The sequence below is a fragment of the Aquila chrysaetos genome, chromosome 12 (genome assembly GCF_900496995.4).
Source record: "Aquila chrysaetos chrysaetos chromosome 12, bAquChr1.4, whole genome shotgun sequence".
Taxonomy (NCBI): domain Eukaryota; kingdom Metazoa; phylum Chordata; class Aves; order Accipitriformes; family Accipitridae; genus Aquila; species Aquila chrysaetos.
The window spans coordinates 35,697,637-35,722,325 of record NC_044015.1 but is presented as its reverse complement, the minus strand read 5'-3'; the positions used below and the strand labels follow the sequence as shown (position 1 = coordinate 35,722,325).

The 24,689-nt window shown below is 38.8% G+C and overlaps 1 protein-coding gene across 2 annotated transcripts in view; it reads left to right on the top strand.

Annotated features, from left to right (window-relative positions):
- TTC39A (tetratricopeptide repeat domain 39A) overlaps positions 1-24,689 on the top strand; it is a 47,495-nt gene that overhangs the window by 2,517 nt on the left and 20,289 nt on the right. Inside the window, exons 1-7 of one of the 2 annotated variants that reach the window (XM_030033936.2) lie at positions 6,903-7,034; positions 9,143-9,247; positions 16,808-16,939; positions 17,630-17,706; positions 18,202-18,269; positions 21,182-21,246; positions 23,690-23,789. In XM_030033936.2, the coding sequence (XP_029889796.1) occupies positions 6,997-7,034; positions 9,143-9,247; positions 16,808-16,939; positions 17,630-17,706; positions 18,202-18,269; positions 21,182-21,246; positions 23,690-23,789 (585 nt within the window). In that variant the 5' untranslated portion in view covers positions 6,903-6,996. Of the gene's footprint in view, positions 1-6,902; positions 7,035-9,142; positions 9,248-16,807; positions 16,940-17,629; positions 17,707-18,201; positions 18,270-21,181; positions 21,247-23,689; positions 23,790-24,689 lie in introns of those variants that run through there. The other variant, XM_030033935.2, reaches the window with a different exon arrangement.

Genomic DNA, 24,689 nt, shown 5'->3' with positions numbered 1-24,689 from the left:
TGGACTGGTTAGAACTAAAAACTAAATGCCAGATTTTTTGACTAGGAGTGATGGAAATTGACCTTTTTTGCAGATTTTCAGCTTTTGTCTTCACTTTGATAATAAAACTTTCAGTCATCTTTTGTGGAAAAAACAACTATCAGAAGAGAGTTTGGATGTTAGGATGGTCGTTCAGGTATACTTGACTTAGTGGCGTGAATCTCGAATGCAAATCAAATAGAATGCAATACTGAACTTGCGTGTAATTTTATTGTTCTTTCTCTTTGGCTCTAACTAAAATTGTCATCCTGAACTGATGAAATCTCAGTACATCTGCATCCAAATTTTTAAATTTTGACCAGTCCATGTTTCCTGTCAGAAAGGGAAAAAAATGCCAGAAAGATCCCAGTCTGTTCTGATTCCGAGTTCAAAATCAGTCTTGCTTTTTTTGTTGTTTTTTTTTTTTTAATCCTCAGCTAGCTAGCTTAGTTGTTTTTGCACTCTGAAATGGAGTGAATAGTAACTGTCTACTTCCTGAAGCCATTGTGCCTAAGAATAACTCTTCAAAATGCCTTTAGAAATACTGAGTGCCAAGAAAACTTGCTACTAGTACTTTGTTTCTGTTCTTGAGTATTGATTCAATAGGCAGGTTCAAGAAAGTTATAAAGGCATATTGAAGTGCTCTGCTTGAATTTTTATTTAATTGGAGAGAAAGTGGCATTGTTATTGGTCAAGGTAGCGTGAAGCATGCTTTGCTGATGACTTCTGAAATATGAAGTCAGTTTGTTGGAAGCTCTCAGGGAGACATAATCTGAAATTTCATGTAAAGCAATGATTAAAGGCAAAGCAACAATCCCGTATTTGTTAAAAGTATTTTGTGTCATTCCTGTATATTTTTTTAAATGGGAACCGAAAGTACTGTTCAGCAATGGAGTTGAACCAAAAGCACAATTTTTTGTGAAGAAAGTTGCAATAAAACATATTACAGAGTAATTTATTTTGAGAACGCTTTGCATAGATTTAATGGAAGAAAAACAAAAACAAACCAAACAAAACCAAATACCAAACCAAGAAACATTTCAGCTCAAATTAAGTACTGCAGAAAAATGCCTTTTGGGCCAAAATGTGTATTTCATCCCTTCCATGTTTGTCACCACACTGAAGTCTGAAAGAAGTGAAGCGTAAGTCGGCATAAAAAAGTACCAACCAGAGTTCACAAAATGCTGAAGATGCATAGGTAACTATTTTGTGACCTACCAGTCAGTCTTTATTATTGCTAGGTAATGCAGAATCCAACCAAAAGGGAAAATTGCATAACATCCCTCCCTGAATTCTCACTGAATCTTACTTCGGAAATAATACAGACCTCTACCTTGATCTTGCAGTCCTTACAGAAACAAATCTCATAGATTTTGTCTGGCTTCTTACCATGAATGTGGCAAATGTGAGCTTACTTTTCACTTAATGCTTTTTTTGTTTGTTTGCTGTGTACCTAAATGTGCTCAACATGTTGCAAGACAATGCTCTAGTGCAGCTCTTGTTGATTTCTCATTAGTTTTCATATGAACAGGATTAGACCTTTAAAAATGGAGAGTAACTATGTCAGAAGTGTAGGTTGACCAGAGGCAGTAAAACCGTGAGAAGTTAGAGGACTTTGCGAAAAGAGCAAATGGGTATTGTAAGATTGTCTAAAGACCTTAAGACTCTTAAAAAAACAGAAAGGCATGATAGGAGTCACATCTGTCCTTCAAAGTGACAAAGACTGTAGAGCATTTAAATTGAAAAAGAAGAGCTGTTAAAACTTGCTAAGTATCAATACAGACTGGTTTATGATGAAAATTTACTCTTAATTGCAGCAATCCTGTAGATTTCTGTAATGCTGGATATATTTGTTTTCTTTTAATTTTGACCGCGTGTGAACTAATTTTTTCTTTGTACATTCCAATAGGTTAGTGCAGTCCCAGGACGCTTGGGTTGATAATTCATAATTTGCTAGACTATATTGTGTATATATATATTTTTTTTTTTCATTCTGTTTGATGCAGGCACTTCTACTAACTGGGAATAATCACCCGCAACGGTGCATTTAGTGCTCTGTGAGCAGTCATGGCAGTACAACACGGAAAGGGAGCTGCAAAAATGACACCAATACTTTTTATTTGTCTGAGCAAACCTATCTTAATGAATTTATTGTGTTGTTTGCCTGTTCAAATACAGGATGAGAACTGTGAACATAATGCAACCTAGGTCCTGTGTGGCGCAAGTTAAACAGCGGTGGAACCAAGGGGAGAACACAAGTCTACCGATTCCCTGGACTTTGTTCTGCTCGCTTGTCTGCTTTGCCACATCCCTTTGTTTTGTGAGCCTTCACTGAAACAGAAGGGCAGAAAGCTTGAGTATCTTTAACAAAAGTCCTCAGGCATTGACGAGGCATCAACATCTTGGTGGTTTGAGAGCTGAGTTAACCTCAAAAATAAACTGTCATACTCTATGTACAACTTGCAATACTGAGTAAGACCTCCTGAATTCCAGAATTGCATCACTGTTGTGTCTCTGTGCGGAGTATTTGGCGAACATGAATATTGAAACCTTTCCACTTGCTTTGTTGTTAGAAGTAATGGCATTTCTGCAGCACCGAGGAGCGTTAGTCACAGGCCAGAAACATGTTCAAGAACACAAAAAGATAAATGCTGAGGTATTACTAGCTTGGCACATAGAACAGGAAAGGATCTGGTGGAATTAATTTTCTTGCATTAACTTATTTGCTTTCGAATTATGAAGAAATTTCTGTATTGTCTGGAAACTGAATAGTAACAAATTATTGTGAGAACTGCTTACTGGTTGTCCTTTTCGTGGTAATGAGAGTGCTGTTCATCCGAGATTATTTCTGATCTCGTGTGGTTTTGGAAATGTTTGCAAAAGAGGAAAAGAATTCTTCCCAAGTGATGTGCTTTTTGTTTTCTTTGAATGTAGAGATTTTTTCAGTCTCAGGCTTACAACATTTGTAATGCAGCGTTGCTCAAAGCAGTCATCTATTTAGAAAAGTAGTAGTCATCAATTTAGGAATGAGCTGGCAAACTTGAAAAGGCTAAAGAAAGTAACCCCAGGTGTATCCTGGTATCTCCTAACATCTCTGTGATTATTCAGCATTATGAGAACAGAAAGTGGTGTCGTGGCAAGAATTCCTATATTCAGTGGTGATATTTTTGAAAACACACAGTGGGAAGGACACCCTGGTGTCAGTGACGGTACTTAACCACACAGGGTGGCCTGTGTATCAGCAAGCCAGGTTGTGTTCATATGTTGGAGATGTCTTTAAATGTTTTTTTTTTGTTAAGAACTGAAATGCAGAGCTTAGAAATGTGCTTTGGGATGCTCCTCACATCTGTGAGTGGTTGAAGTGTTAGCACTGAAGGAGCTTTGGTAGCCTGAGTGGCACAGTGTTTGTAGGGACTGATATGGTTTTACTACTCCTTCCTCTTTGCAAGAAAATGAAGCTGCTTTGGGCATGTGAGACTAATCTCTTTTCAGTTCCATTTCATACTCTGTAAAGAGGTTGTTTATGAATTTTTTTTTTTTCTGACTACATGGCTAGAAGCAACCCTCTCTAAATCTCTTTGTAAAGATAAAGTAATGCTAATTGTTGTTTCCCTGTACATACTGAGCCCTCCACCATCATAGTAGTAAGATGTGCTGCCAGGTATATTCACTATTGATGCAGGTAGCTTAAAAAAGCTGCAAAAATATGTGTTGATGCAACCCACTCCTTTCTAGCAGTGCTATGAGTGTCTGTGCTGCCCTTTAATAGCATAAGATTAGCATTATCCATGCAAAAATTGAAACTGTATGTTACACAGAGAGCCCTTGATATAAAGGGAGCAAAGGAGGCCAAAACACCATATTGTCCAGATTGTTAAATCTAAAATTAAATCAAGAGGAAATACTTCAAAGTTACTTAACATGAAACTTTTGAGCTGAAATTGTAACCCTTCAAGATAAACAGCTGTGTTCTCCCTGCCTTCCGTGTAGTAAGGCTGGGTGATGAACGCTTTCTGTTGTGTTGCAGAAGAAATGTTTCAGTGGGTCAGCAGGAGCAGAAGCCAGCTGTACAGTACAGGTAGAGCTGTTGCAGCAATCAACCCAGAACCCAGGTTGGTATTCACTAGAGTAGCTTTGTGGATGTTCCTGAATAAGATGAAGGCAGTGTCAGTCATTACTGACCCCAATTGCACTGGTGCTGTTCAAGCCCCTGAGATAGAAGGTCTCTAGTATGGTTACAGAGATTTTGCTGTAAAGTTTCTTTGGGATGGGAATATAATCTTTCCATTAGATGCTTTTCTCTGGTCTTGCATCTCACTTGCTTTACATGTTTGGGACTAGCCTGTATTTGGGAAAACAGGGTATGCTTCCACTGCTCCCCACTCCAAGACTCTCCTGATAACGGAGGGAAGAGAGTTAACCTGAGTCACCAGCATTTGGTCTTCTCCATGGTGGTTTCTCATCAAGTACTGGCTTAGCCTCAGTTGTGCTTGACTCTATTTTATTCTCTTCCTCCAGATAAAGTTACCCATGCACACTACCTCAGCTGACTTATGCAGATAATGTAGATTTGGCAGAGAAATGCATCCATATTTTAGGATATGACTGATTTAACTTGCTTTCAGTGTTTCACAATACTGAAGGAGCTGTTGAATTACTATTAAAAGCATTACTATAAAGGCACAAACTTCAGACTTACCTTTTTTTGCAAAGTTCTGATAATTACTTGAGGTCAAATGAGTCAGTAGTTCAGCATTTTGCAGAATACAAGGTTCAAGATCCTTTCTATTGAAGAAATCCATAAAACCCAATGAGAAATCTTAAAGCATATGAGCTGCAAACTTATAGTAAGAAACCAGTCAACATCATGCACGCAGTGAAATAAAATTATGCAGAAATATGGTAACTCCCATGCTCAAAAAAGCCTTCCCTTCCTTTTGACCATGGAAGACATGATTCTTTACTTTTGAAAATGCTTTACTTTTCATGGATATTGAGAAATTTAGTTTTGCTTACTTCTCCATAGTTATTTTGTTTGATATTGCTGTTGGCATAAAAAGGATTTGATGTTTAAGTAAAAAGGGCATTGCCTAGGATGTCCTGATTAGTTGTGCTTCTGTCTGGAGACAATGGAGCTACAGTGGAGTAAGGAGATCAGGTCTTACCTTAAGTCACAGGATATACGGTAATTACGATTTGTGAAGCATCCCCAGTCACGGTCCATGGGGCAGAGAACGATGATTTTATGAATCATAAAACCACATTGAGAACCATATGACTGTCCTTGCAAGACCTGCCACCAAAAAGCAAAAAAGGAAAGAAGCTTCTAAAACCAAAGGGCAAATGGCCTAAATTTGGAAATATTTCAGGTCTTAATTTTTTAGATTTGTTTTCCTTAGTTAAAACATTGATACGTGTGGGGAAAGAGAGGCGCATGCTGAAGGTTGTCTGAGCGTATAATTGTTTCCAGAGAAGTGGTATTCAAATAAAAACCTGCCAACTCAAGTCTTGAAGAACTTGGCAGAAACAGCCAGAGCCTTCATCATACAGAACTTTAAAGACCGTTTGGAGAAAGACAGTGTCAGTTAGAAATTGTATAAACAGCTAGTGAAAACGATGAATAATCTTTTCAGAGTAGCTCATGATCCTGCCATGGAAGCACTCTGGTTAATTTTAAGTTGTAACCAGTAGTTATTCCCAACTGGGGAAAAAACCAGGTAATGTCTTTTATCTCCTGCTGTGGCCCAGGTACATAGTGCTGTTACGAACATGTAATGGAGCCATTAATGGGCCAGCCTGTGGATCTATTACAGTAATTTTTATACCAAATGCAGCACAGGCTTTTCCTGTACAGGATGTCATAAAAACAGCAAGAGATTTAATCAGATATTTTAATGTCTTCACAGTATCTTCCTGAAATTATCCTTTGCTTGTTTGTCAATTTTGGGTCTTCCTTCAGCAGTTGATGTCTTCATTAGTGGTACTACTTTGTGTAACAAATAAGACAGTGTATAGGAGAAAAGACACATATAATTTTTAACATTAGATGCTCTTGGAGAAACTAACTTATATAAGTAGATCATAACTGATCAGCTGCTATAGTCCAGCTGTTGTAATGGAAGAGGTAACTGCTTTTGCTGCTTGTAGCTGCCCTTCTTATGTACAGGACCAGTACTGCTGACATGCCAGCAAAGTAGTTGGGGAGCATACACTATTTAATTTTGGGCAACATCAGGCAGAGGAGCTCACTCCACAGATTAAATCGTTTATGCCAACTTGTGTCATTTTGCATGGTGTTAAAGAGAGATTTTTACAAATAACGTATAAAGTCTCACTCGCTCCCAAAGTTACAGGAACCAACAAAAAGCAGCAGTTTGGCTGGTAGATTGAAGCCTGTTTTGCGGAGAGTCCTTGCTGGGAAGAATTATTTTCTTGTCTCTCTGGCCTGTCTGTTTCTCACATTTGCAGCAATTAATGCCTCGATTCTCCTGCATGTCAGCTGGCCTCATTTGATGCTCCGTTCCGGTTCCTAGGTTTCCGATGTGGTCCAGTGCTGCATGCGGTAATTTTTGTTGTTTCAGATCTGTAATGACAGCGATATTTGACTTTTGCCTAGTTTGTACCGAATGAGAGATAGCTGATGCTGCCGCCAATTTCAGACAAGCCTGTAGATCAAAGATACGCTGGCAGCTGCCAGCACCTTCTACATTAGTAGTATCCAGTGATACATGAACTTCGTGTGCCATGGACCGGCTTCCAAATCGCTCCTCTGTAGGATGTTGTAAGTGAACTGGCGATGCTCATAACTCTCATCCTATCATCCATACGGACCAATCAGAGAGTACGGCATCGCCGGCAGGCAGGCAGGCAGACGCTGCCCTGCCCGGTGCTCGCGGCGTGGCTGTCGCTCGGAGCTGGTCAAGTAGCACCAAGTGCTGCTGCTGGATGCTCGAGCCTAAATGCTGAGCGGGCATACAAATGACTATGTCAGAAAACACAAGAGACTTAGCAGAAAGGTAAGTAGCAGCGCACAGCATTTTCCGTTTGGCTTAGAGGCAGTTCTGATCTTGCTGTTGAAAGCGGGAGAGAATCTGTAGCCCACCGAAGCATGACTAATCAGTTTGCTAAAATGCTTAGCACTCTCTAGTTTAAAGTATTTCTTCTCTGTTGTTAACAGCAACGAATGACGATTTGTAGCATTTTTGTAAGGTGTGTATTGTGTTCAGGTCTTAAGCCCTTTACTTGGGAGCTACATCAAATGTCAGGTTTCCTTGGAGCATGAGGGAAGTGTGCAACTTGTATTTTTGCTGCTGCTGGGGGTGGCATGGCACTGTGTTAATAATTCTTATTCCAGAAAAGATGCCAAGTAATTAATATATCTTAATTGTGCTTTGAGCTTCAATGGTGTTTTTTTCTTTGTCATCTTTCTGTTTCAAAGGAATATTTTGAAAAGGTTTATTTGTATTGAGTGGGGTAATTCTGCATGACAAGAAACAAACAAACAAACAACCCAGGTAAAATGTTACTAGTCTAAATATTTTAAAACAGATGAGAATACGTTTTATATAGTGTTAAATATGCTGTTTGGTTCAGGGAGACAGATTAAAAAAGGCAGATAAGAATTGTGATAAACGTAAACAATAATTGGCAAAGTTTTAATTATTACAGTAGGTAAGTCAGTCTCAGAATAGTTAGGCAGCTATGATATTGCATATTGTATGAGATGGATGCCAAGACTTGGTTAATCAATGTTTGCAAAGCACTTCGAGAGTCTCTTGGGTGCAGAAGGATTTGCAGTGTATCTGAAGTGTGATGACCACAGCCACTGTGAACAGTGTCATGTAATGTTTCTCTCAAATTTATAATCCTGTTTTTCATATATATAAAGCATGCTCTTTTTCTCTTTGAGTCATTATTCTTATAACAAAAACAAACCACTGCTGCAGCCAGTGGTTATTACTGATGCTATCTGTTTGTTCTGTGCTCTCCTGTCTTTTCCTTAAGATGATACCAGGACTTTGCTTTCTGTGTTTCCTTTCAGCAGGCTATGTGTTGTGCCATTTTTTAAGGGAGTAACGTTGTTTCTAAGTCACAAGACAGATCATATCAGTTAGAGCTGTTCAGAGTCAGCAACATGATGAGGATTTATTTGTATTTTGTTGGGGGAGCTTTTTTGTACGGACTTGCATATAACATATTGGTGCAGTGTAGCTCTTTGATCATTAGATGCAGATGTTTCAACTGTCCTAACATTGGCCAGGTGACCTTAACTTTGTTAGTGCAAGGCCTTATTGTTTCTTTTGTGGATTGTTTTGTCCAGCAGTTCTGGTGGTGATGAAGTTGGGCCAAACTTTTTCAGCTGGTCTGTATTATCCTGTTGCCAGTAACCCAAAGACCAGCTGAGAACCCTTGTGACAGGTCAAGCTGACATCTGAATGTTGTAGAGGAGAAAAGTACAGCTGGAGTAAGCCAGTGAGAATCTTCTGACTTTGAGATGCAGCAGCAGTTTTTTTGTTTGAGTGCAGTAGCACTTTTTAGGGACAGTGATGTTCCCAGGAGCATGCACAATGTGAAATTTTAACCCACCTGCAAGTCTGTAGTGGTTTACTGGTTAGGAACCATACTGAACATGAGTTGAACTAAAGCAGGTGTTCCAGCAGCAGTCCATATAATAATCTGATGCAGTTTGGCAATGTCTCATCCTTAAAGTGACAACATGATCATAATGTCACTAACCTGTAGTCTCTGTCAGCCTTACACATAGTCAGATGTGTGCTGTCACCCAGTGCTTCTGCGTTCCTGATAGCTGAGCTCATCAAATTGCCACGTTCCCACATGGTAACTTCTGCGTGTCTAGGTTCTTATTTACAGTACATGCAGTTTATCTTATTTTCAGAAAGTACAAAACTTAAATTGCTTTCCACATGTCACAGGATAAGAGCATAGTTAAAAAAAACCAAACAAACCACAAACATAGTGGAAGTCACTTTCATTTTTTGCAATTACTAGAAATGGAATAGCAGATTATACACGGGAATAAGGCTAGATCTGAAGGAGTTTTCAAATGTATGGACTGGTAGAAGGGGAACAGATGTGCTGAGTTTATTATCTCTTCTTCTGGCAGGTCACCTACATCAGACCTCAACATGGCATTGCATGAGTGCATGGCAGCTCTGGATTTATTTCTTAACAACAAATTCTCGGATGCTTTGGCTTCTTTACAAGCGAAGTAAGTTGATTAGTTTTCCTCTGTTTATTTTTCTTTGCTTCACCATCTCTTAGGATAATTGACTAGACAGCTAATTCTCTGTTATTGGTTGATAAGACTGCATGGTTTTCGTTCAAAAGGGGATGGTAAGTTAATGTGGTAAGTTTGGGGGAAGACAGAATAAGTGCTTTACACTGGGGTGAGTACATAACAAGAGTGATCAAAGGTAGCTACAAAAACTACAGAATTGTTGTCCAAAGAAGTAACACCCCGAGCTGTAGTACAGTATGGGAGATTCTTGCTCCTGGAAGAATAAAAACCATCTCGTGACACTTTTTTTTTTTCTCCTTTCCCATATTTTTCTGCATACTGTGAGAATTTGAGAATTTATGGTTTTGTGTCTAAATAAGCAACTGACCATGAATTGCCAGGTTTGAGACACATTACTTTAGGTATGAATTCTTTTTTGTTGTTGTTTTTTAATAATGACTTGCAGAAACTTTCTCACAGCTTATTTTGCAATTCACTGTTGTGGTCGTGCACTCTGTTTCCTAATTACATTGCAGCCCAGCATGTAATGAGTGGCCCAGCTGCAAGCAGTGAGGTCATAAAATAGCTTCTAATAATTGTTGTGTCTTTACAATGTCTGTGATTTTTTTCATACCCTGTCCTGAAGTTACCTGTGCTCTTGCCTTGTTGAAGTCTATGGTTATTTCACTTCCAGGCCATCCTGCCGCGCCCCCAATTTGCTCTATTTATTTTTGAGCCATCAGCAATTGCATCATGCCTTCTTTCAGGCCACTGGAATATGAAACAAATAAAATTCATAGATAATGCAGTAGTGTGAGTTTGATATACATCAGGGGTAACTATAATGAATACTAGGTATCTGCTTTGCTGAGGTATCAGCTTCAGTCTTTGATGCCAGAATCTGTAGCTTAACCATGTAAGTATACACTGTGAAAGACATTCATGATAAATTGTAGGCTCAGATGTATTAATAATACTGGTTTTATTCGCAGCAGTGTTGTTTTGTGTTTATATGTCATCAGAAGATATCATAAAAATGGTAAGAAGAATAACTGTGTTTTCATTAAATTCTGACAGTAAAGCCCCTGTGCCTCTCTGGAAATGCTTACTTAGTGCTTAGCATAAAATAGGGGGATGTTTTATTGAAGGGGGCTCCAAAACACTGCAAAAGCTAGTGAGGCTGTGGGGTTTTTTTTTCTGTAAATCCATTTTTCTTCTATTGCATATGATTTTCATTCAGCTTTTGTTGGGCCCTGCAGAACATATTTCATGAGCTGATGCTCTGTTTTTTTTACCTGACTGTATTCCACACTGCAAAACCATTTTGAAACTGATTTTTCATGTTAGCCTGTTGTTATGAGGAGGCCCTTATTCCTGTTGCCTTTGGCAGTGAGGGAAATACAGACTTATGATCTTTGCGAGTGTAATGCAGAAACAGGATGCTAAATTTCCCCACAGATGATATCCATTATGAACACGCTCCATCTCTTTAGGGAATCACAAGAGCTGTAGAGTGGGCACATATGGTAATACTGAGTATTTTCTTTAGGAGTCATCAGTTCCTCACTGTTGCCTTTTAGCATGCTGAGATTTGAAATTGGTTTTCACAGTCCATAAACATACTATTTTTGTTTAAAGAAATACTTTTTAGTTTTTACATGCTTGTAAAGAATTTCGTATCATAGATTTTGCAGCTTTACCACTTATGTTGTAGGACATACTCTGCTCTGTATTACATTACTGCAGATTCACTAAATTACTCACATTTGGCTTCCACAGTAAGTGTATTTTCAACTGATTTGTACCATGTGTAACTGAGAGCAGATTTGGCAATGTATGAGAGTTAAAATCAGAAGATCTTTCCTAGCAGCTTAAAAATAAATAGTTGAGGATGGTGTCTAGACTTCTGTTGAGGTAAGCTCTTTTTTCCTGTTAGAAAAGCAAATCCATCATAAAGAAGAGATCTCGTTTCATAAAAAAATTAATCTCGTGTTTTTGCTTCATGTTACATAACTTTTCTTGTTTCCTCAGCTGCCTTTTAGGTTTTAAAGTCAGTTTTCTTTATTATCATTAACAATCATTGTACAATAGTGGGCTCCAATTACCTTGTGGTTTCTGCAGTAAATTTAATTAAATTACTCCTTTATATGGCTTATTCACACTAAGTCTAAGACCTCTTAAGAAATTCCTTAAATTCAGGTACCAAACACAGCAGTGATTTTCAATATTTAAGCTGTTAACTGACAGTGAGTAACACTGAAACTTTCTAGTCACTAGAGTGGGGAAAAAAATGTCATCTTCCTTCTCAACCCCAAGATACATATGTAAATCGATTAAAAGCTGACTGGATTTTAGTTGTCATGTAATTGCAAACAGATAATCATGAATTAAAGAGTTGATTCTCATGAGATGTCCCTTTCCCTTCCCCAAGACAAATGTTTAATATTTTAATAATTATCCAGAAGGAAAGCATGACATAATCACCTGATAGTTTGCTGATGTCAAATCACTTGGGAGAATGGTAAATAATAAAGGTAAATTCATGACACAGAGTAATCGGGATCATTGGATGAGCTGTGACACGTATGTGTTGCTGCCTGCAGTATTATAAGAACAATATGAGAACGATTAATTCTGGGCAGTTGATTTTATTCTGAATATAGTCTCCAGAAAGCGTTTGGTGTTGTTTGGTGGAATGTTAATTCTAGAATGACTGTGTTTGAAAGGTAAGTTCAGTCTTTCGATGTGGGAGTATATCAGGTAGGTGTGAAGAGATCATGTTACTGCTCTCCTAGTTACCTGTGAAACTCTTATTGGAATAGTGTAGTTCTGTGGTACTTATTTAGTATCACCGGAATTTTTAATATAAGCCCAATTTATAATAAAAAAATGTTATCTTGTATATTTTGATTTTTAAAAAGTTTAAAGAGGTTACTAAGGAATGGAAGACTTTTGTAATGGCTGTCTTCATGGTGTGGTGAAATGTTCTTGCCCTTATAGAACAAAAACAAACATGAGGTTGTTCAGTGGGGTGGAGGAGCTTTCTCTGGGAACTGATCTAACAAACGTAGTGTGTGATTGTCTAACTGAGAGCGGTGAAAGAGTAAGGGGAAGCACATGGAGGTAGAGCAAATTTCTAGACAGCATTTGGATAAAGATGGGGCACAGCTCTGCAGAAAGCTTGAGTTAGCTATTTATTGTAAAGAATGTCAAGAACATGAGGAAGGTCATTATTTCTAGGGTTTTTTTCTCTTTTTATGCCTGGAGTCCAGAAGAACACAACTGTTATAGGCTTTGTAAATAAATACATTGCTGCCAAAACCTGACTTAATTGTTGGTTTCACCTCCTAGCTGGAAGAACTTACTAGATTCTGAATGTTGGTGAGTGGCTTAGATCAAAAAGGCTCGGGGGTTCTCTTGTTGAACTGCAGCTTTTTGGCTTAGACCAAACTTAGACCATTCTGGTGGCTTGTGGTAACTAGGGAACCAGGCTGGTGGCTGATTAGAATGGTCTTTTCTAGTTGTAAACTTAATGCTAGTGTGGGGAGTTTTCATAGGAAGCAGGTTTTTATTGGAAAATGTCAGTTCCTAAAACTGGAGAGTTTCTATGGAAGCCCATGCAGTAGGTCTAGCGGGTTGTTTGAATGTTGGGTGGAACTTTTGATCAAAGATGAGGAAAGCCTTCAGGCCCCGTGTGACCACATTCTCCTGATGCAGTTTCGATTTGGGCCTTGATGTCTCATTCTTGGGTACGACTGGATGAACAGACTGTTGGCCGGTCTGTGGAGGGTCTTTTTTACTCTGTGCTGTTGGATTTGGTTTACTTGTTAGAAGCATCTCGATACTAAATCAGGGTATGGACTCGAACCTGGGGTTTCTGTAACCTGGTGATGCATGTCCTGCCTGCTGGATTACTGTAAAAGGATCCACAAAAAGATTTTGGGCACTGTGTTTTTCACAAAAAATAGTAGCCCTTGGGTTAATTCAGAGGTCAAACCAAGCCAAGCTTTTTGCTTTATATACTTCAGCTGGAGGGAAGAGCTGTCACCATCCTCACTTAGGTACTTGTTTTCAAGCAGGAATAAAAGCGTTCTCCAATAGCTCTCAAGAAAGAGCAGTGCTACAAGATGATAATGATTGCACCATAGTTGGAGAACAGGCATGTGGCATAACTCCGTAAGTGCCTAAAGATATTACTTATAATCCTCTTATTCAGCCATGTGATACCAACTACAGGGATAAGTCATTAATCAGAATATTAGTTGTATTTATGTCATAAAGGCTTGTTAACTCCAACAATGTCCTGGGGAAAGTGCTGCTGAGGAATCAAAAGAAGAAAGAAAAAGCTATCAAGTTTCATTCTGTATCCAGCCATATAAAATGCAGGCTTTAAAACTTCTGGCAATATGTCAGGATGTAACTGGCAACTTTAATTGTATGGTTAGTATAAATAGCATAGATAACTGTTACATGTGGTTGCATTTCTACCCGCCTTCCAGCCCCTGAAAAACAAGAGTAAATTTGAGTGTTGATAAATACCAGTTGACTAATGATAAACATTAATTATTATCTCCTTTAAATATTAGAAGCAAAACAGATTAAACCATTGATTAGGGCAGGGGTGATTTGGTATCAAAAGCAAATTACTGGAGAGGGAAATCCCTCTTCACCATGTATATGTGAAAAGTATAAATTTTCCTTTAGTGCAGTGAATTTAATATTTATCTGCGTTGATTTTGAAAGCAAATTTCTAAAATTTTGGAAGGGGCCTATTTTAGTGCCTTCTCTGTGCTTTGAATTTGAACCTTTGGAAGGGTTTTATCTTAATAAATATGAGATGAAGTGTGTTTCTCTGCGCCCACTGAGGCTGATGAGTAATCAAATGAACAGGAACACTTCATCAGGCAGCATTTTATGGTATGTTAGTTTTTTTTTCTACTTTACATTATCAGTCTGCTGAAAGAATCGTGATGTAGGAGGCCGAGACAGAGCTGTCCTGACTCCACTGGATTTTAAACTAATTTCCCTATTATCTGTCTGTTCTTCTTATGTTGGAGATGAGATGGATGTTAGCATAGTCTGGGTCTCATAGCACTTAACAGCAGTAGGTGATTTCCCAAAATGGCTTCTCTGCTAGATTGGTTTAGATGTTGGTTAGAGCAGCTGGTTAGGTAACCTGTGGACATGGTGAGAGCAACTCAGAACGAAGGACAGCCACAAAACACAGACTGCAGTGGAGTTTAAAGATGTACACTGCAAATTTCTTCAGTACAGCCAGCCCTCTCTGTGCCGTGTGTATTGGAAAAAGTAGCCCTTCGTTGTCACTATGAAGGTTGGCAAGGGAAGCACCAAATATCTGTGTAACTCTATCTGCTTCAACACTAGGTATTATTTGAATCTCTAGATCTCCAAAAATATATATACAAAGAAAGTCAGGATCGTATCATCACTTGGATTTTTCTTTGGTGATTTTATTGCATAATGTAATTGAGAGGGGGTTGCTTTAGATGTAGACAAGATTATTTCTTGGCTCTGGAAAACACTAACCAAACATCAGGGACTCCTGAGGATACTTGAGGGTATTGAGCAAAAGAATTAATGCATAATAATGTATGGATTGTTAGAAAACTCAAAGGAATCCAAGTCACCACGGTGAGTTATTAGATCATTGATTAATGTAGGATTGTCTTAAGTTATCCTTAAAATGATCTTTCAATTCAATCTAGGTAACAAAACCTGGGGAGGCAAGTGTATTTCCAGGGGAGAAATTAAATGCATTGAGGTGCCTTTAAAGTTTGGCTTTTCCCCTTAAAACAAAACCACCGAATCAGAGTGGTTGAGCTTGGAAGGGACCTCTGGAGGTCACCTGCTCAAGCAGGGCCACCTAGACACGGCTGTCCAGGACCATGTCCAGACGGCTTTTGAATATCCCCAAGGATACAGACTCTGCAAGCTCTCTGGACAACCTGTGCCAGTGCTTGGGTCACCCTGATAGTAAGAAAGTGTTTCCCGATGTTCAGACAGACTCTCCTGTGTTTCAGTTTGTGTCCATTGCCTCTGATTCTGTCACTGGGCACGAAGGAAAAGAGCCTGGCTCTGTCCTCTTTGCATCCTCCTTTCGGGTATTTCTATACCGTTATAGGAACCCCCTGAGCTTTCTCTTGTCCAGGCAGAACAGTCCCAACTCTCTCAGCCATTCCTCACAGGAGAGATGTTCCAGTCCCTTAATCATCTCATTGCCCTTCATTAGACTTTCTCGAGCATGTCCATGTACTGAGGAGCCCAGCACTGGACGCAGTGCTCCAGGTGTGGACGCACCAGTGCTGAGCAGAGGGGAAGGATCACCTCCCTCCACCTGCTGGCAGCAACACTCCTCTTAACGCAGCCCATTAGCCCCGTGTGCGGCAAGGGCACGTTGCTGGCACACCACTTCTTGAAAGAAAAAGAGAATGAAGTGTCTCGTTTTGAGAAACAAACACCCTAAGTACACGTATTGAGAATAGGTGTACTGAGGGTGGAGATTTTGTTGAAAGGATATCCTTGTTTGACTTCAAGTATTTTTGAATATTCCCTGCCATATAGAACTATCTGATCCATTCTAAAAGTGCAGACAATTGAAATAGCAATTGTTGCTCTTTAGCAGTATTTGTCTAAGTTGTGCTATTTGTCAGGGGTGGATTAGCAAGGTCTACAGAGAGTTTCTGTGGCAGGCATTTGAGCTTGCCTTTCAACATATTTCCCAAGTTGTCTTTATTGGACCTCTACACCTGAAGATATTTTGATTAATTTGCAGAGGATTATACCATACGTAGATACTGGCTGAATGCTGTAAATGTGTGCAATATATAAACCCTTCTTGACAGAGGAAAGATGCTGGTAATGGCTGCATGTAGGAGTTAATTGTTTTCTTTGCACTAATGCCAAAGTTTTTGGCTTTCTGCAAAAGAGTCACCATCTGAAATCCCACAGAATAATATTTAAGTTGAACAGATTGGGGTGGAAGGCTGGCAGAAGGGGAGAGGAGGAAAAAGTTGTAATGTTTGACATAGACTGGAATGTTTCTGGTGGGAAGATCTGTTTGAAGAAGATTCTACTTTGGCCATGGTTATAGTACTGTGTTACTTAATCTCCTCGAGTCTGTCCTGAGTAACTGTCCCGAATTAGAAGAATATCTGGATTTATGTCACGTGTTGTAGTATTGGTTAGATAACTCCATTAAAAAAAAAACCAACGATGATTCTATTGTCCCTGAATGGTTAGCCATGTGGTTAATTCCTGTGCTTTATATATGTTAAATACCTATCCTCAGCTCAGAATTGGAACATTTTAGCACAGTTATTGAAACTGGAGCTGTAGACATGGTTTCCTGTACAAATCTCAATCTATTAGTGTTTCTTGATTATTTTGCATGTACTTTGTGTTTGATTTCTAGTTAATTTAGACCTTGTTCCCATCAGGTTGATGCATTTCCAGAGTTGGATTTGTATTTGTTTTTTAAAATTAATAATATAATCAAATCAGCTGTGCTTTGCATCTTGTGTTTTCTTTCAGAACTAAAGATAGTATGTATCATGCACTAACTTATGCCACCATATTGGAAATGCAAGCTATGATGACATTTGATCCTCAGGACATACTGAATGCAGGAAACACAATGAAGGAAGCTCAAGCCACCTGTCAAAAGTAAGTGTGGAGCAATTCAGTCAATGAATAGTCCCTTCATGGGAAAGTTTCGAAAAACGTATAGGTTAAAAAAGGACATATAATTCCATAGAAATCATAGGAAAACTGAGGTTGGAAGGGACATCAGGAGGTCATCTAGTCCAGCCTCCTGCTCAAAGGAGGGTCAGTTATGAGGCCACATCACACAACTTAGGGTTTTCAGCGGTCTGGTCTTGAAAAACTCAGTTTACTGCAATATCTGATTTTTCTTGTCAGTGAGATTTTTGTCATACCTGTAGCCCTGGTTCTGCAATGTCTGGAAGTTATTTACCACTTACAGACACTGCAGAATCTTCCCATTTGATGATGGTTGTACTGCGGCTGGCTGTCTTTTTGAGTCAGCTGTGCTCCCACTTCTGTATACACATGCGCACGTGCACACATACACACACACAATAAATCAAAAAGCTCCCTTATCCCCTTCCTTCATCAAGACAAATTTCTGCACATGAAGGGTAAAAGACAGATCCCAGGAGAACCATGTTGACTAAGTTCTGTATGGAATCTGCTGAAGTTGCATATGTGGTAAGATGACAGAGGGCTGGTGAACACTAGAGGTTTGTTAGTGATTGTATGGGTAGCCAGCTGAAAGATACCTTTCTGTGTGGTTGATGCTTCGTGTTCAGAATGACCAAACTGACTTTTCTGCAGATTTAGGAAGAAATCTACAGTAGCTGATTCCATCAACAATCTTGTGCATAGACAAAGCCTTGAACACTTTACTGAAGGTAACATTATCTCTAACATGCATGATGGGGTTTTTTTGCTGCAATTTGAACTGTGTAGAATTGTTCACCCAACGCATTTTTGCGGATTGTGAGTTCACTGACAAAATCGCTGATTTGGTATTTGCTGGATCAGTGTTTTGGCAATTGCTGTGTCACCACATCCAAAATCACTGGATTTTTTGATTGCTGACTCAGCATTTCCAAAAATTGCAGGATAAAGAAACACCTTGAAAGAAGTTTTGAAATGCCTAGAAGGTTCTAGATCCAGGAATTCCTCGAAAGCACCAGAGAAATTCTTGCAAACTTTCTGTAACTGTGTGTCATTTCTGTTTGGAGTTACTTTGTTAGTGTAGAACTGAAACACTACAGCAAATTTGGAAAAGATTTTTCTCAGTTTGAGCTTTGTGATCTTATTCTTATATTAATGGGCTAAGTGTTTTTTAATTACTTTTTGTCTGATTGATTTGTTTTCCTCCCCACTCCATGTGACACTAGAGGAAATCCATGCAGAAATTTGCTATGCTGAATGTTTACTTCAGAGAGCAGCACTCACATTCCTCCAGGTATGGATTTCTGTGTGGCTCTTTGTGGGAGGGGAAAAGTACACAACATACAGGTTTCTTTTCTTAAAATTAATGAAATGTTAGAAGACCCTAGTTTGACCTAATGGTGTAAGACTCTCTCATCTGGACTAAATCTGTATTTTATCTGGACTATCTGTTGATGAGATAGTAGAATGTTTTGTTATCCCTCATGATTATCTAAAAATACTTATCTCAATACACATAGCACTGAGTCCCCTATGACACCCTTCTCCAGTCCCTTAGTCCCTTTTGGATGTGTGAAATGTAACCGCAGTAAGCACAGATTTTCAAATACTGTGTGTTGAGATATTGGATTAAAAAAAAAAAAAAAAAAAAAGAGAGAGATGGTCATTGAAGCTCTGCTATGCTGGAATGCGCGCGAGATTTTTGTTTCAGTCAGGCTGGTGTTTGCTTTCCCCAAACTGCTTTCTCACTTGTTTGTTCTTGAACAGCTATTATGGTCTGCATAGCTATTAGGCTGCACACATGCTTCTTGCTAAACAGTGCTGCCTGTCTTTAAAAGAAGGGGAGCTCTCCCTTTTCTTTGAATTTTATCTCTGTACTAATGAAGCTTGATTTGTTTGATGGTTCAACATCAGCAATATTTACTTGGGCTCCAGCTTGCAATTTAAATTTGTTAATCATAGTTAAAATAGCTGATTTTTCTTCTTGACTTGGCTGTACTTGCTGTATGACAGTGGGCCTCTTCATCTATGCAGAGGGGATAATAAAAGTCAGATTCACGAAGGGCTTCTGCTTCTTGGCTTAAAGATGCTGGTAGAGAATTAAATGCAGGTGGTGATTTTATACTGTTTGGGAGTTGCCAGATGGGCTCTGATTTATGTTGCTTATGATAGCTTATGAACCATGTAACCTTTTTCAGTGATCTGCCATGCCCCTCTGTTAGAAACTATTGCTTCATAGCAAAACCAGTAGTCAGAATAGCTTCTTCTGAAGGTTTTTAGAGTGCTGATGATGGTGACTTTATGGTAAGATGATGGACTTCGAAATGGCCAAGGTGTGGCTACCTATTTCCGTATTCCTTTGGGATCCTTTGGGATGACTAGCCTCTAGCACTGGGGACAGGTTGGGTGATATCTGAAGCTGTGGAAGCAAGGCTTTTCAGAACTTCTCCATTGTGCCTGTAAGAAAGGAGTGTTTTAAGCACTATTTTCACAGTTATCTGTTTTTTAAAATGTTTATAGAGCCATGAGAGATATAAGAGTAAGAAGATAATTTCTTGTCCTCTTCTGCATAAAGAATGTCTGTCTATTTGCTTCCTCTTCTATTCTGTCTTTAATTTTTCATGAACACATGAGCTGGTTTTAAGAATTAAGCAACGACACTTGGTTCCAACAGCTATTGAAGTGGGTTAGTTTTGATGCTTAATGTAAATGACCAAATCCAGTTGAAAACACATAAAAATTAGTCTCAGGATTTTCAAGGGTTGCACTATTCTCACATTGGTTATCTCTGTTGTTGGTATCATGAGTATTCTGAATTTAAACATTTTAAAACCAATTTCTTTCTTCTTTCCATTTTCCATTCAAAGGGAAATATAACTGAACTTTTACATATGGTTAGGTATGCTGTACCACCCTACCCCACCGCCCCCACCCCCAGTTGCTAATTAAAAACTGTCTTTTTTCTACAGGACAAAGAAAAACAGCATCACATTTTTCTGTGGTTATTTTGTTTGCCTGTGATTGGGATTCAAGTCTGTGGGGATATATCATCAGGAATTACATGTTCATTTATGGCGCGTAGTTTCTGTCCTCAATTATTATTCTTGCTAATGTTGCTTAAGGATGACTGCAAAAGACACAGGCTAGCGGTGGTGTTGCAGGCTGCAGGAGTAAGCCCCTGCCCTTCAGTTCAGGCCATTAGGCTTCCTATACTAGTTCATAGAAAGCAAAGTCTGGAAGAAGTTGAACTGTAACTGTGATTGGATTGAGTTATCTTCCTGACTTACAGGAGGATGGAAAGCTCTTTGAGGCACGTTCTGTCTTTTTGTTTACATATCGATGAGCACAATTGGGCCCTGTTTCCGTAACAATAACAGTAAAACAACCAAATGTTCATCTAATGTATGCTATTTTCTCCACAATGCTTCATCCAGCCTCTTAAAGTACCATCACAAAAGAATCATCTGCTAAAACACATGTAGTCTTCCTATCCCAGAGTAATAGATATCAAAACAATCCAGAATGACAGATTATATATGATGAGTGAGGCAAGAAACTGCCACCAGAAAGTTATGAGACTAAAGATTTCTGTCTTTGGGATACAACTGTAAACTAACAGTCCCCCAGATAAACTTTGCTGTATCTTCTCGGTTCATTATAGCTTGTAATGTAACATGGTTCCATACTAGTATGGATCTCATAGATACTTGAATATTCAGACCAGAAAGAGCATATCCTGCATAACTTTACTTATCCTGCTTCCTTTTTAGGATGTGAAACTGTATTCTGTAGACACCTGAGAACAGGCAGTTATTTGTATCTGGTGCTGAGCCAGTAGATGTTCACATCTTAACTGTGCTGAAGGACAAATGAGAGAAAGCTATTTTTTGAAACAGCCACAAATGCATGTACCTTAGGTGCCATTCATTAGTTTAGTCCCTGTGTTCTTTAATGCAAATTCAGGTGGTCCAAAGGTCACAAGGCCTCAACCAATCACAGAAGGCATCAAAATAAAGTGTATACGTCTGAACAGAGTAAAAATATTTTAATATAGAAAGGAAATCCTAAATCCATGTATTGTTTCTCAGAGACTTATAGTGTCTGTGTCATGATGGTTATGTTCAATGCATGTGTTCATCTCAAGAAGACAAAAGCTCTTTATAATGCTTGTAAGTTCATATTGCTAATGTGTTTCCTTTCTAACAGGATGAGAATATGGTTAGCTTCATAAAAGGAGGCATCAAAGTCCGAAACAGTTACCAGACATACAGGTAAGTCAGAGTGATGATGTGATTCAGTGTACTCTTTCAGTAAAAAGTGCTGCTGGTCGAATTGTCCAATTCACAAATTAATTACTGTTTTATTTATTGCAGCCTTTATTATGGGCTTTATGTCTATAGCCTTTCTCAGCCCACACAAATTCCTCCTTTGCATAACAAAGGACATTGATATGGTTGATTTGGATTGTAAAGATAGTGGACCCTAACCCTGTTAACTCTCAAGGCTTGCCTACTTCAAATACTATATCCTTGAAATTATGTCAAAAAATAACTGTTCTAAATGATGTAGTGCTCATTGTGTCTGCATAGCACAATTTGGAGGTCTCGCAGTCGTTAGGCATATGAAATGACATTTCTTTGTAGTTCTAGCTGCAGCCTTTTGGGACATCAAAAACCAGTAGCTGAAGCATGCGTAATTCCGTAATAAATGTGTGAAACTAAAACAAAATTAAGAGACAATAAACTGAAGAGCTTGCAGTGGAAAGTATAAATGGCTTCAAACAAAGATTAAACAAAATTACAGGAATTAGGTTTATAGGGGCTCGTTATCATAGTAGAACAGATGCAGTCTCTCCGTGTCATGAAGTCCCTGAACAGTCAATTCCCAGAGGATGCTTTTCCAAGCATATGCCACTGTCTGAGTGAAATATTTGGTTAGCTGGACTCTTAATCTGGTTAAGTATGGCAGTTGTTCTACTCTAAAGGTGCCTGCTATTGAAAATGATAAGCAGGGCTGCTTATCTGAACTGACAATATGCCCATTACTTAGTGTCTATAAGTCAAAAACATCTGCTTAAGCAGATCTCTTTTCATCCAGGAAGTTATGGAGAGCTACTTTCAACATGTGCAAAAGGTTTTGAAGTGCAGTAGTAAATTCTAAAAATTACATTAAAATATACACCATAGGAGGCATACTCAGTTATGCTAAATAAATTAAGATCAGCTCTAGTATATGTAAAAACAAAGGGGTTTTTTGTGGTAATAACAACTTGAATGTTACTAAAACATGTATTTTAACAAAGAGAAGGTTTGGATGTAAGATTGGCAGTTATGATTTTTGTTCTGTACCTTTGATGTGGGAGGAAATAATTATTTGCAGTTTTGGTGAGAGCGTTGTGCAACAGGTTATAGAGAAAAAAATGAAATATGGAAATCAGACTTTATTTGCTTTGGTTGATCAATATTTTTTACAATGTAGTTTCTGATATAAAAAGCCATCTTTCCTTTCCCTGCTGTCAGCAGTACCACTTGATAATCTGCAACAACAGCAACCCTGAAAAGACAGGAGGAGTAAATGTTGCAAAGATACAATTTTTAAAGGGAGGAAAGGCTACCATACACTGTAAAAAAAGATGGAATGAATAAAACAATAGTTCAGAATGAAACATTTGCTTATTGTCGGTGAATAAAAAGTATCAGAAAACTTTCACGGTAGGACGGACTTATATGAATAATTTTAAAAAGTGAAAGCTAAATATACAAAATATTTTGTTTTATTTTAGGACTTTAAATTTGGACTCAGAACAGCCACAAAAAGTCACGTGTCTAGCAGACACAGAACAGCATCCAGTCCAGGTTCTCCAGAAGTATACTGAAAGGGAGGGAGATGACAGTGTCCATTATTTGTGTGGGCTGAAGGCGACTCTAAATGCAGGTCCATTGTAAAGGCTGCAATTACAGTGAATAGTCCTGTATCTGTTGGCAACAACCAGCAGATAAAAACATGACAGCCTGAATACAAGTATGTGGCTATCATAAAACAGTGTTTTTCTTCTCCTAGTAATTAACAAAATAAACTAAAACAGTAGTGTGAAAAACACATAACTGTAGAAAGCTTGGAGACAAAACAGGTTCAAATCCAGCTGGGTTACACAGGGAAATAAAGGGACACTACAAAGTTGAGATCTATGAGAGTTAGAAAAATAAGTGGAAAGTAATTTCTGGTATACCTGCCCATATCAAAATATTTCTTACAATTGTCTTTTCCTATATATAACAAAGTGTTCTTTTGAATGAACATGCACAAAAAGGGAATACCTTATCCAGGAATTAGTGAAACTCAAATCAAATTTGCTAATTTAAATTTAACTCTCCTGCACTGCCCCATCATCTCTTTTTGCAGTAGTAAAGATTGGTGTTACCCGCAACAGCCATTGTTGAAACATTTTCAGGCAGAAATGTGGTTGCAAATTGACTTTGTCTTTGACAGGAATTAATCTCCAGGACTCCATATTTTTTAATTGATAGTAATGTGACAGAAGTGATTTGTTGATAAATCCAACAAAATGTTGTAGGTGGTGTCTGCGTGGGTGAGGTGACAAATTGACCTTTTTTGAACTACTATCTAGTTCAAGGTAATTGGGTTACTTTCTTACGGAATTGTAATTAATCATTTTATTTAATGACAACGTAACAGAATCTTGTGTATTTTCAGGGAGCTGGACAGTCTCATACAGTCTCCACATTATGTCAAAGGAGAGAACCATCTTCATTTTGAGGGAGGTGTAAAACTTGGAGTTGGAGCATTTAATCTGGTATGTAGCAACAGTTCTCTTGAGCTGAAGTCCTGCAACTTCCTGGAAATGATCTTAACTTAAATACCTGAGAAGTTCCACTGACATCAGTGTTAATAATAATACAGTTAAAATTAGGTATGTGCGCTGACACTTGCAGGATCCCAGTCTCTGGTCTAAGAATGTCAAATAGTAATACACTTTAGAAATAAAGAGACTACTACCCACAACGTGGGCAACACTGCTTTCTGTGTGTGCAGACCCACTTGCACATCTTCATGGGGAGTTTATCAACTGAGAAATTATCTCATCTGACATGGGCTAAGGGCATGTTGTTTGAGAATATAGCTGAGTGCCTGTGCCCAGCTTCCAGTAAGGGTGTTCATTAGCCAAGTGACCAATATTTGGGAGGTACTTGGAGGGGAAGGTGTTAGAGTCGCATGAGAAGGGACCCATGGGGATGGGGGCCAGAAGAAGCCTTGCACAGAAGCAGCGGTTGCCTGTGCTTGTTGACTTCCATTTAGTGTTTAACTGGCACTTGGGAAGCAACCGGGGACTTGGCCGTCAGCAGGGCAGTTGGTGGGTCAGGGTACATGAATGGGGCCTGGGGTCCTTCTGAGGCCACTGTTGGCTGTTGTTGCTTGTGTTCTGGTCAGAAAGTGGGTGGTCAAATGGTACGGGACAGTTCCTGGTATGTCAGAGAGGCGTTGACCCAGAGATGGCAAGGGTTGACATGGTTGTTCAGACGATGGGCTGCAGAAAGTGCCTGGTGCTTCCCCTTGCTTGCATTACTTTGCATGTTAGATTTACTGCACAAAGAACAAATACATACTGTGTGGTCCGCACCCAATATTTCTGAAACATCCAAGAAGTACTAGAGTTACTAAGCGTGTGCTTTGTAAACATATTTCTATGCAGGGA